Genomic DNA, 12,352 nt, shown 5'->3' on the forward strand with positions numbered 1-12,352 from the left:
ACCTGAGTGGGCAGGGCACGCCCTGAGCTTGGTAAGCCAGGGCGATGGCATCCACTATCCAGTGGGCCATCCTCTGCTTGGAGACAGCCTTTCCCTTCTGCTGGGAAAGAAGGGAAAGGCTTTCCCTCCGTAACAGACAAAGAGCTGGTCTGAGGTCCTGAAGCTTCGAGTTCTGTCTATGTACAGTCGCAAGGCGCGAACTGGACAGAGCAAAGCCAGGGCTGGGTCTGCCTCCTCCGAGGGCAGCGCTTGCAGGCTCACTACCTGGTCCCTGAAGGGAGTGGTAGGAACCTTGGGCACATAGCCAGGCCGGGGTCTCAGTACCACGTGGCTGTCACCCGGCCCGAACTCTAGGCACGATTCGTCGACCGAAAATGACTGCAGGTCCCCTACCCTCTTGATGGAGGCCAATGCCACCAGCAGCAAAGTCTTCATAGACAGAATCTTTAAGTCTGCTGACAGCAAAGGCTCAAAGGGAGCAATCTGGAGTGCTCTGAGCACCAGAGTAAGGTCCCAAGAGGGTATGGAGGGGGGACAAGGAGGATTTAACCGTCTCGCCCCCCTAAGGAACCTGATGACCAGGTCGTGCTGACCAACAGATTTGCCATCTATGTGGTCGTGGTAAGCAGATATGGCAGCAGTATGGACCTTGAGGGTGGAGGGGGACAGCCTACGCTCCAACCCTTGCTGCAAGAAGGAAAGCACGACTCCGATCGAGCATCTTCGGGGATCTTCTCGGCGAGAAGAGCACACTCGACGAACAGGTTCCACTTCGAGGCGTAAGCACGTCTCGTAGACAGTGCACATGCCGAAGTGATGGTGTTAAGTACCTCAGGGGGTAAGTCACCTAGAACCTCCGCGTCCCGTCCAGGGATCAGACATGGAGTTTCCAGAGGTCTGGATGCGGGTGCCAAAGAGTGCCCCGTCTCTGAGAAAGAAGGTCTTTCCTCAGAGGGATGGGCCAGGGAGGGGCTGTCGCGAGGAGTGAGAGTTCTGGGAACCAGGTCCGGTTGGGCCAGTAAGGCGCAACTAACAAGACCTGCTCCTCATCCTCCCTGACTTAGCACAGGGTCTGTGCAAGTAGGCTCACTGGGGGAAACGCGTATTTGCGCAGGCCCCGGGGCCAGCTGAGAGCCAGTGCATCTGTCCCAAGTGTCCCCTCGGTCAGAGAGTAAAACAACTGGCAGTGGGAGGTTTCTGGTGAGGCAAACAGGTCTACCTGAGCCTCTCCGAACTCTCTCCAGATCAGCTGAACCACCTGGGGGTGGAGTCGCCATTCTCCTGGCAGCGCAGCTCGTGATAGCTCGTCGGCCACACGGTTGAGCACACTGGGGACATGAATGGCGCGAAGCGACCTCAGAAGCTTCCGACTCCACAGGAGGAGATGGGGGGCGAGTTGCGACATGCGGCGGGAGTGTAGACCACCTTGACGGTTGATGTACGCAAAGGTCGCAGTGTCCGTACGGACCAGTACATGCTTGCCCCGTAGCAGGCCTTTGAGGCGGCTCAGAGCAAGGCGTACTAGCAGCAACTCGACCTCCGTACGCGAATCTCAGGAATGGCCTGTGTCGCGGAAGAATTGAAACATGGAAGTACGCCTCCTTCAGGTCAATCGCTGCAAACCAATCTCGGGGACGGATGCACTTGAAAATGCGTTTCTGCGTGAGCATTTTGAATGGTAGCTTGTGGAGGCTCCGATTCAAAACTCGCAGGTCCAAGATCGGTCGTAACCCGCCGCTTTTCTTGGGTACAATGAAGTAGGGTCTGTAGAACCCCGACCTCAAATCGGCTGGAGGGACCGGCACTATCGCATCCTTCGCCAGTAGGACTGCGATCTCCGCACGCAGGACAGGGGCATCGGCATCTTTCACTGTAGTGAAGAGGACGTCCCTGAACTTGGGGGGGGAAGCCGGGCGAACTGAATCGCAAAGCCGACCCTGATGGTCCGAAGGAGCCAGCGAGACGGACTCAACCCCCCTAACCTGCCATCGCCGCTGCGGGAGGAAAGAGCTGCTTAGTACGGCTTAAATGGGAAATGCTCACCCACACCGATGTTCATACATATATTTATTAACTCAAACCAACGTATTTATACTTTGCAAATAACATTTGTATAAAACAAATGAGGCAATTACATGTGTTCTAAAGTATAACCACCCACCAACTTCACGTAGGCCTACTCCATCTTCGGACTTTCATCTTCCCCACGCTGCAGGAGGAAAATGCCAGAAAATGAATGGTTGCTCACGTATTTTTATGGAAACGTATTAACTAAAACGTAGCTTTATATCTTGCAAATAACATCAGAATAAAAAAAAATGAAAAAAAGGAGAAAAGTTAAACTTCCATCTTGTGGCCTTTCATCTTCATGATGAGTCTGTCATGTGTGAGGAGGTGTGTGGTTGTTTTTCACAGTCATTTAGTACTGTATTTAGATATACAGTAGGCTAATATCAGCGAGCCTCTTTGATGCGTCGCTGAGTAGTTCACACATAAAGTTTGGCGAGCGCAGATCACCCGCTGGTTTTCCCCCGATCATAGCCCGACCTGTCAGTGAGCTCGTTAACTTGCAAATAGGGCTTAAAATCCTCTAGTGTAAAATTGGCATAAGTTGATTTAATTGTGAATACTTAATTTGAGTCCCATGATTGACAGACAATTCCATGTGTGGCTTCTGTATGCAGGGTGAACCTGGTTTCTTTGGGCCTCAAGGTGAGCCTGGGCTTCCAGGCCTGCCAGGAACTAAGGTGGGTTTGTAACACCACCAGTTGTGATATATCACAGTTTAATGTTGTGGTCGTGGTTTGTGGTTTCATTCAGATATATCTGTGATAGCTCTGTTAAGGACTATAGAGTTAACAAACAACAAATGACTACAAAAGTGTGTTTAGTGTGTATGGGATCACTACTCTACAATCTCTTACTGAGAGAAGAATTTCATTTAAAAATTCATTTAAAAATTCTGATTATTAAGCCAATGTACAAATTAAGTTAGTATTTGATTAAAGGTGTGATTTATGCAAAAGGCAGTGCAATGAGATTCTATTAAGAGACTCCAGTCAGTCCCTGTCAAGATACATACAGCATGTGCTGTCATACTGCCCTCTACAGGACATTTCAAAGAAATCAGTAGACATGAAGATTAAAGAGTAGAGTAGTTCTCAACTGTTTTTTTACTCAATTGCCCTGCTTTGTCTAAGACAGTATTGGAAGCTGACATACCTCTGGTACTTCTATATTGTAATAAGAATGAACAAACAAACTCAAATATATAATGTCCATTTACTGTTTTACATCTCTGTTATTTTTGTATAGGATGTTATTTAAGATTGTTAAATAATAATTTAAATAACGTTAAGTCTTACTGGGGCCCCCTGGAAATTTGCAGGAAATTTGGCCCCGTGGTTGAGAACCAGCATGTGCAAATTGTTCTGTAAAACTATAATATCAAAGTCTTCACCTTGTAAGCCGGTGTTTAGCTTGTCATTTCTAAAACCAGCAGAGTAGACCAGCTTAATCAGACTGAGAGATCAGTTTAAGCACCCTAGGCTTTTTTAGGATAGGTTGTGATAAAGAATATCTGAATACAGACACACATACACACACACACACACACACACACAAAAATACCATCAAAAATCTTTTTATTTAGGGTGAGAGAGGGGAACCTGGACCATCTGGCAAGGGTGAACGTGGTGAGACAGGTCCAGCAGGACACAAGGTAAGATGAGCAGTAAATAAGTGCTATTGAAGTGGTCATCTAATGATGGGAAAAGCCATTCATGTGACTCTCAGAGCTGTCACAATGAGCAGGCAATTCTCATCATCTGAACTTTAATTGTGTGTTTACTTTGGTCAAAATATTAAAATCTCTAGATTGCGTTGAGATGATGTGAAATGATTATCCCGCCAAATTTCCTCAGGAAACTTTATTTTGAATGAGATTTAGACAAGGGTTAATTTTCTCTGCCTGTGATCTTTCCACAAACAACAGTACAACAGTATTGTTCAGGAATTAGCAGAGTTTATGCTGTGGGTCATTTCTGTAGGAGTTTTTTTTTTGTGTGTGTGTGTGTGTGTGTGTGTGTGTGTGTGTGTGTGTGTGTGTGTGTGTGCGCGTGCACGTTTTTGTGATTTATCAGGACAAATTTGTATAATGACATGGGTATTACACTGGTATTATGATGTAAACATGAAATATGAGGACATTTCCTGAGTCCTCATATTTAAAATAGCTTTAAAAACAATATTTTTCATATTTTAAATAGCTTTCTAAATGTGTTATTAAAAATGTAAAAATACAGAATGTTTTCTGTGATGGATAGGTTTAGGGGTAGGTAGGGGTAGTGTACGGGGATTGAATGTACAGTTTGTACAGTATAAAAACCATTACACATATGCAATGTCCTCACTTTGATAGCACAATAAACCTGTGTGTGTATGAAACATAATGAATCCCCACCCCATATCAGATAAAAGCCATTAAATGACAATCACTCTGCCTTTCCAAGTTCAAATAAAAAATCTCTTATTAGTACCTCAAGAAAACTAAGGCTGAAAATGTTATATGGCATAAACCATATTACCACCTGTGTAATTCTCAAGGGGGGCTTTAAAAAGGGAACAGACATTTCTTTGTTTTAGCACCAGTATTTAATAACGTTATTGCTGTTTCAGTAACGTGAACAATGATTAATCTGACCACACTCAGATCCATAGATATTTTATCAGATTGCTTCCGAATGTGTTGTTAAATAATAAATCTTTAACTGTCTTTAAATAATTTTAAAGGGAGAGCAGGGGGAACCAGGAGCAACAGGCCCAAAAGGTTCAAAGGTCAGTCTCAGTTACTTAGTAAGCCATGCATTAGGAAGTTAAAAAACAATTCAAATTTAAAGCTAAAATCCTCAAACAAGGAACATTTGTTACATGTTAATATAACAAATAGCAAATATTCTACTGTCTTAAATGACTAAATATAATCTCTGCCCATATTTTAAAATTACAGGGGGATGCAGGAGACAAAGGTGATGTAGGCCCAACAGGATCACAAGTGAGTAAAGTCTACACGTCTAAAAATTACTTTTGTCTACTCTGACTATCATATGTAATAGTGGCCTATAAATTAGCTTTATTCTGACATCATTTGATTGCTGTAGAGTATAAACTTCATCATTATCTTTTGGAGTATAATATACAAAAGAATATACAGAATTATATGTTAAAATCTAGATTTTTTGTCCTCTCAAATATGCACTTGTCATGCTGACGTAATTGGGTTAGCGTTGCACTTGACTGAATGAAACCAGAAACGACATGATTTATTGATTATTCACAAATCCAGGACATAATGCAATGAAACAAGTTGGCAAATAAATGACTGTGATGAAGTTCCTGAAGTAAAGTTCTCACATAAAAGGACTGTAAAGCTGTTAAAGGAATTAATATTTTGTGATGGTGTGAAGTTAGTTGAAATGTTCACTATTTCAAGTAAATTATGTGGTTAAGCACATTGGTTTGCTTTGATCTAGTCTCAGTTTCTAGTATAATGAGGTATGGAAGCTTCAAAATGAGAATATTGTCACAAGGCAATTATTGAACCAAGTCCCTCTTTTTAAAAACAGTGCTGGCATTTACATATCCCCACTCATTTAAAATCTAATTGCTATTCAGGGGCCACCTGGGGAGAAAGGTGAACAGGGTACAACTGAAATCATAGACTACAATGGAAATATTCAAGAGGCTCTTCAGGTTAGTGGAATCATATCTACAGTATGATCTTTCATTGGAAATTATATTTCTAAACTGTATTAAACTGTGTAAGTTAGGACAGCTACTTTCACATCATAAACCGAAGTGCCCAATTTCTAGTTTCTGCTCAAATAATTGAGAATAATTATGACATAAAATAAGGATTTAAATTAAATTGCTGACTGTTCATACTGAATTGACTTCACAATAATTTAGATAAACACCCAAAAATTCATAATGTATAAACATCTGTAGCAGTGGTATTGGTACTTGTAAAGTAATTGGCACAGACAGAAAATATGACACACAGGTTGGTCTTGTTCATAACTGTGTTCATAAGTATCTTATCTTTTACTTTCCCTTTTTCCTGACCGCCTACAGAAGATAACTACTATTACAGTTACGGTAATTGACCTCAGTTTTGTCTCTGTGTTACATGAGTGCTGTTATTGTTCAGCATGAATTCAACACTTCCATAAAAATGTTTCTCTCCCCTAATTCTGCTAATTCTCTTACCAGTGCCTTATTGACAGAACATTGTGTGTTGCTGTACCAGTGTTCCTTAACACTTGTTTTATCTGACTTCAGATAAAGACTTATCTCCTATGTAACAAGGATCAAAGTAGCTGTGAATGTGGTTCAGTCTGCCTAGGCCCTTTCTCAGCTATGTATTCAGAGTGCTCTGGTTGGATCTGTTTGAATATAGCCTATGTGTGTTATCACAGGTTATCACAGAAATGACACATTGTCTCTCACATTATCACGTCATGATTCATATGTAACCAAAAAAAAAGAAAAAAGAAACGAGTCATGTGTGTGTGTGTGTGTGTTTGTGTGTGTGTTTTTCTTTCTTATTTTCTTTTATTTATTTTTGTGATGTAGGGTCCCCCTGGACCTCCTGGGCCAGTTGGACCAAAGGGAATGAAGGTAACCACATAATCTATTAACAAAGTGGTCGATATGAGCAGTTAAATGAGGGTCTTACGTAAGAGTCTAGATTTTTATGTGCTTGCGACTGCAACCTTTGTGAGGACAAAGATCACAATGTGACAGCAGTTCATTTCAGTCTATAGAGAAATTGTATTGCTTTTCACAGGGTGATCAGGGTGTTCCTGGACTTCCTGGACTGGATGGAGAAAGGGTAAGAGGAGCAAAATGTCTAATTTAAGCACAATTTCACTCTATTTTTATATAATCATATATCACAATTAATATAATCCACACGTTGATAGGGTCACAAAGGTTCAAAGGGTGATATGGGAATCCCTGGAATATCAGGAGAAAAGGGATCAATGGGTCTTCCTGGCTTACAGGTAAAATGATCAGAGAGTGAGATTTGTTGATACTTGTGATATTAAACAGAATATAAAATGTTTGATCTTGAACAGGCCTAATGGCTTGTCACCTTGTTTAAAATAATGACAAGATAAGTCACATCTCGGTAATGTGTCTGCAGGGTGTGAATGGTCTGAAAGGAGACAAAGGAGACACTGGCCTGCCTGGTCCTCAGGGACCATCGGTAAGTACAACCAAAATGTGAATTAAGTATATGTCCATGTATGGTCTGCAGTCTAACTCACAGTCAATGACAGCTGTAGAGAACTGGGACTAGTCTTTGTAAGAGTGACAGTTTGCATAATGTCAGTGCATGTACTGAGAGTAAATGTTTTGTGATCACTTTGCATGTATGATGCCAAATCACTTTACCTTATATTGGGCCTTACTGTAGTAGTGTAATTGAGGGCCAGATGATTAAAACAGTTTCTCTGATCTTTGTGCCCTGCTGTCACTCATGTCTTCTGTGAATATTTCAGTTATACAATTTTCATTTTGCTCACATTAACAGATTATTGGGCCCCCTGGAGCACCTGGTCCACATGGACCACCTGGACCCATGGTGAGTTAAAATTCTTACACAACAGAAATGGTAATAAGATGTGTGTGTGTGTGTGTGTGTGTGTGTGTGTGTGTGTGTGTGTGTGTGTGTTTAAAGATAATCTATTCTTACCCCACTTTATTTTCCTGATTTAGGCATAATTCTGTCAAAATTTAGTGAGGTTTATGATTAAAGCAACAACAATTTAATATGTTACATTGTAATATATTAATATTAATTGTAATAAAACTTGTTTTAAGGAATGCTTAGATGACATTTATTTATTTATTTATTATTTTTAGCAGTGGATATATCCAACTAGCTTAGCATCACAAAAAAGACTTTTTGCCCCTGATCTCTATAAATTAACACAGTTATGAAAGTCTGTAGTTTATTGTCATGTTATTCCAGACCAGTCTCAGAGAGACTGCATGGCTTTAAAACCTTCAAACTTAGAACTTAAAAATTAAAAAAAGTTTAAACTTTTTCTAAACAAAGTTTTCAAATTTTCTGGCCAGGCCAACATCGAGCAGAGTGCTATATCTCATTTCCTGTATCTGTATCTACTAAAAAGAAAGTGTGTTTTATATATATGTATAATGACATGGGTATTATAATGTAAACATGGTTTATGAGGACACTTCCTGTGTCCTCGTAAAATCAATGGCTTACAAAAACATACTAAACAGTGTCTTTTGAAAGGTAGGGTTAGTGTAGGGGTATATATACAGTTTGTACAGTATAAAAACCATTACGCCTATGGAAATTCCCTGTAAACCATATATACAAGTGTGTGTGTGTGTGTGTGTGTGTGTGTGTGTGTGTGTGTGTGTGTGTGTGTGTGTGTGTGTGTGTGTGTGTGTGTGTGTGTGTGCTTTTGTTTATATTACATTGTGGGGACCAAATGTCCCCATGATGTAATATAAACCTGAGTTCACCTACATCGTGGGGACCAGCCAGCGGTCCCCACAATGTAAATGGGTTTATAAATCATATAGAATGAGTTTTTGTGAAAAAGTAAAAGTTTGCACAGTTTCCTGTGAGGGTTAGGTTTAGGGGTAGGGGCAGGGTAGGGGGATAGAATGTACAGTTTGTTCAGTGTAAAATGCATTGAAGTCTATGGAAAGTCCCCACAATTCACAAAAACAAACATGAGTGTGTGTGTGTGTGTGTGTGTGTGTGTGTGAATGTTTGTGTTTGTTTTTTTAGTTTTTTTGTGTGTGTGTGTGTGTGTGTGTGTGTGTGTGTGTGTGTGTGTGTGTGTGTGTGTGTGTGTGTGTTATTAATGCTGTGTTGTGTTGCAGGGTCCTCATGGATTCCCTGGCCCAAAGGTACATCATTACTGGGTGGAGCATATTTGTGCTATAGCTGATATAAGTGCCACAGTCATGCCTGTCTTTTAACTTTGTTGCTAATTAATTCATTTCAAGTTATTGCCTTTCTGAATTACCTACTTTCCTTGCGGAAAGACATTTGGTGTTTAAAGCATGCAGCAAACTTTTTCAGAGAGCAAATCGCCTTCTGTCAAAGATGAAAGTAATTACTTGAGCAGTGATTGGACATACAAAATGGTATGAGACTTGCAGCAGGTCTTACTTACTACTTTTACTTTAACTCCCACTGTGTGCTCCTATCACAAAATGTTCTTAGTGACTATAGTCATCCAAGTCTTTGTAGACTATCGGGTGCAATTTATTCAGGAGGATTTAAATCTGTGCTATTTGTCCAGAAATCAAAAGACAAGATGCTTCTGAGTAAATGTTACCCAGCATTCCCTACACTCTCTTCTCTTCTATTTAGGGGGAACCAGGGTTGCATGGTCTCAAGGGACTGCGAGGGGAGACTGGGTATAAGGGTGACAGAGGACCCCTGGGTCTCCCTGTAAGTACACAACAGTCGTGCATCCTAGGATCTTAGTACTTCATCCCCACTTATTTTGACTCAACATCTTCTAACCTTTACCACATTCCCCACTGTTTATTTGTTTGATATTATAAACATATGTTTTTGTTGCCGTGACTTGTGCAAACAACCAAGCCTGATTTGCTGCCCCTTAAACTTTGTGTGTTGGTTAAACATTTATTTGTTTATCTTTGTTAACAGCTGTTGAGTTCAAAAGGTTTTTTGTCCAGTTCACTCATCGTGTACTAATCACACTTTTCAAACCTCCATTCATACTTCCATAAATGCACAGGGAGCATCTGGCTTGGATGGCAAGCCGGGACCCAGGGTGAGTCTCAAGCCATGTTCCACACCCCTCTTCCCACCACCACCATCCTACGTAGACTGGGTCTCGTAATACATTTATGATGATTGGGGAATGTGGTTAGACTCATTATTGGTAATGTTTCATAAATGTTCAGCTCTATGTGCCAACAAAAAGAGTTACTCTGTCTTTCTGCTGACAAGTTTGACATTAACACAGATTTAACACTCACTCATCTATTAACATTCCATTTATTATTAATGCTCATTCGTGTGTTTATTTTGGAATTTGCATGATTAATCGCTAAAGATAAAGTCTGAGAAAAGGATTATGGAGAGCAGATTGATAAAACTTGGCAGTCTGATTTTCTGAACTGTGTGGATATGCAAGTTTTATATATATATATTTATATATATATATATACACAGTATATATATATATATATATATATATATATATTTATACAACGGTTCTGTCTGGTTCTCGAATCTGATTGGCTAATAGCCATGCGATATTTCAGTGATAACAGCACTCCTCTTACCTTTTCACCGTTTGTATCACTCCGCTTGAAGTGACCGTCATGGCGGCCGATCAAATCAACCGTAATTTTTACAAATACTATTTGTTTACCACGAACTGTAGTTTTAATAGTTTTTAGGTGAGAATGTAGTTGTTTAGACCTGAATTATATGACTTATATTTAATAATAACGCCTATTTTACAATTTGTTTTGACGTTTTCGGAGATGCGAGCTCCAGGGCGTCAGCGGCCGTTCATTGATCGTGTATGCGCCAAAAACAGCTTCATCTCGGCCAGTGCTTCGGGGATTTACCGCTGGCTCTTATAGTGGTTAAACATGAGACATAATTCAATTTGAGTACATAAAAAGGGCAATCTTTGATCTTATTAATCTATTATTTGTTCCACAGCAAGTCGAATTGTGCTATGTTTAATTTGATAATAATTACCTTATTTATATAGCATGGCATATTGGCTACAACTAGACGGGACATATCAGACGAAGACTCTTCTCCGCTTCTTCTTCTTGCTCCCTTTAAATACATACCCTTTATAGACAGGGTTTTTTAAGTAAAGAAAACATTTTACAATTATTTTTCTTTATTTGCCTTTGCATTGCATAGACGAGATGTCCAAACTGTGTGCGCACTTCATTCACGAGGTGAGGTGGATTTATGAGGTTTGACTGACAGTTTGAGGATCCAACAAGCTGTTTAAAATCCTCTTCATTCATTAAATATTTGTAAAACCCATATACAAGCATAAAGGGTGATATATATCATTGTTTTTTGTTTTGTTCTTTTAAATAATAAAACAAAAATTAGGAAATATAGAGATACAAGGTGTAGCATTTATTTATTTATTTTGTTGGCATTTGGTAATTATCCACGGCACACTTGACAACCGTCGCGGGCACACTAGTGCTACGTTTGACTGACAATTGTGTTTATTTGTTGATCAATAAATATTGTTTTTTATAAATATGTCCATTAATGCGTAATATGGATTGAGTGAAAGTTACATTAATACACCATTAGATGGCAGCAAAACTTTACAGGTGAATGAGTCTCCCATACGGTAAAAAAAATATATTTTCAAATATATTTCAAAATATACAAAAAATGGCCAAAAAATATATTTCGCTAAAATATTTTAGAAAATATATTTATATTTGAAAATAATATATTTTTTGGCCATTTTTTCTATATTTTTAAAAAATATATATTTTCAAATATATTTACATAAATATATTTTCTATAAATGTATTTTTTGGCCATTTTTTGTATATTTTTTAAAAATATATTTTACAAAAGCATTTAAAAATATATTTTGCCCTACATATATTTCAACCCAAGAAAATACATTCACATGTCACATTTGAAAAACTTTTATTTGTTGTCTATAACACATGAACATTTGAATAATAATCAGCAAGGAACATACTTTACAATGTTCAAAAAATTACACTTTTTTGCTTTCAAGAAGTCTCAGTTTCCCCAGTTCAAATCCTCAAAGCCTCTTTGGACACATTTGGAAATCTCTTCTTGACTGTGAGACAAAAATTTGTTATTTTTTTAACTTAATGTTTCTAGTAAATTTTCCTTTCACCAAGTATTGACTTACCATATATATGGCTGCCATGGTTTCCTTGTCAAGGGCACTTCTTCTCTGTCTCTACCACTGTGCTCCTACAAAAGACAAAACACAATAACTGAACATCTGTACAGGTACAGAGGGCATGCACTTTGTCTTCTAACTAGTTTAGGTTTTCCTGATATTTTTGTTTACACTGGAAATAAAACAATTACAGGTATACTGGATTTTAAAGATATTTAATGGGCACATTTTTGGACAGTAAAGAAACTGATGATTGATGAGAGGCCTTTTTTACACTTCTGCATTGCATTTTCACTTTTACAAATGAAGGGATAGTGAAATATCACAAAGTCACTCATTTAAGCTAACTTAACTCTAGGGCTGGGAATCGATTCCAAAAAGAA

At 39.3% G+C, this 12,352-nt stretch overlaps 1 protein-coding gene across 1 annotated transcript in view; it reads left to right on the plus strand.

The window, feature by feature from the left end:
- LOC137030767 (collagen alpha-1(XXV) chain) overlaps positions 1 to 11,328 on the plus strand; it is a 34,819-nt gene extending 23,491 nt beyond the window's left edge. Inside the window, exons 2-14 of the mRNA XM_067401200.1 lie at positions 2,685 to 2,747; positions 4,792 to 4,836; positions 5,009 to 5,053; positions 5,674 to 5,751; positions 6,133 to 6,156; positions 6,634 to 6,678; positions 6,848 to 6,892; positions 6,984 to 7,064; positions 7,208 to 7,270; positions 7,598 to 7,648; positions 8,932 to 8,958; positions 9,428 to 9,508; positions 9,822 to 11,328. Coding sequence (XP_067257301.1) covers positions 2,685 to 2,747; positions 4,792 to 4,836; positions 5,009 to 5,053; positions 5,674 to 5,751; positions 6,133 to 6,156; positions 6,634 to 6,678; positions 6,848 to 6,892; positions 6,984 to 7,064; positions 7,208 to 7,270; positions 7,598 to 7,648; positions 8,932 to 8,958; positions 9,428 to 9,508; positions 9,822 to 9,926 — 753 coding nt within the window. The 3' untranslated portion in view covers positions 9,927 to 11,328. The remainder of the gene's footprint in view (positions 1 to 2,684; positions 2,748 to 4,791; positions 4,837 to 5,008; positions 5,054 to 5,673; positions 5,752 to 6,132; positions 6,157 to 6,633; positions 6,679 to 6,847; positions 6,893 to 6,983; positions 7,065 to 7,207; positions 7,271 to 7,597; positions 7,649 to 8,931; positions 8,959 to 9,427; positions 9,509 to 9,821) is intronic.
- Positions 11,329 to 12,352: the final 1,024 nt, after the last annotated feature.

The sequence above is a fragment of the Chanodichthys erythropterus genome, chromosome 11 (genome assembly GCF_024489055.1).
Source record: "Chanodichthys erythropterus isolate Z2021 chromosome 11, ASM2448905v1, whole genome shotgun sequence".
In the NCBI taxonomy this organism is placed as follows: Eukaryota; Metazoa; Chordata; class Actinopteri; order Cypriniformes; family Xenocyprididae; genus Chanodichthys; species Chanodichthys erythropterus.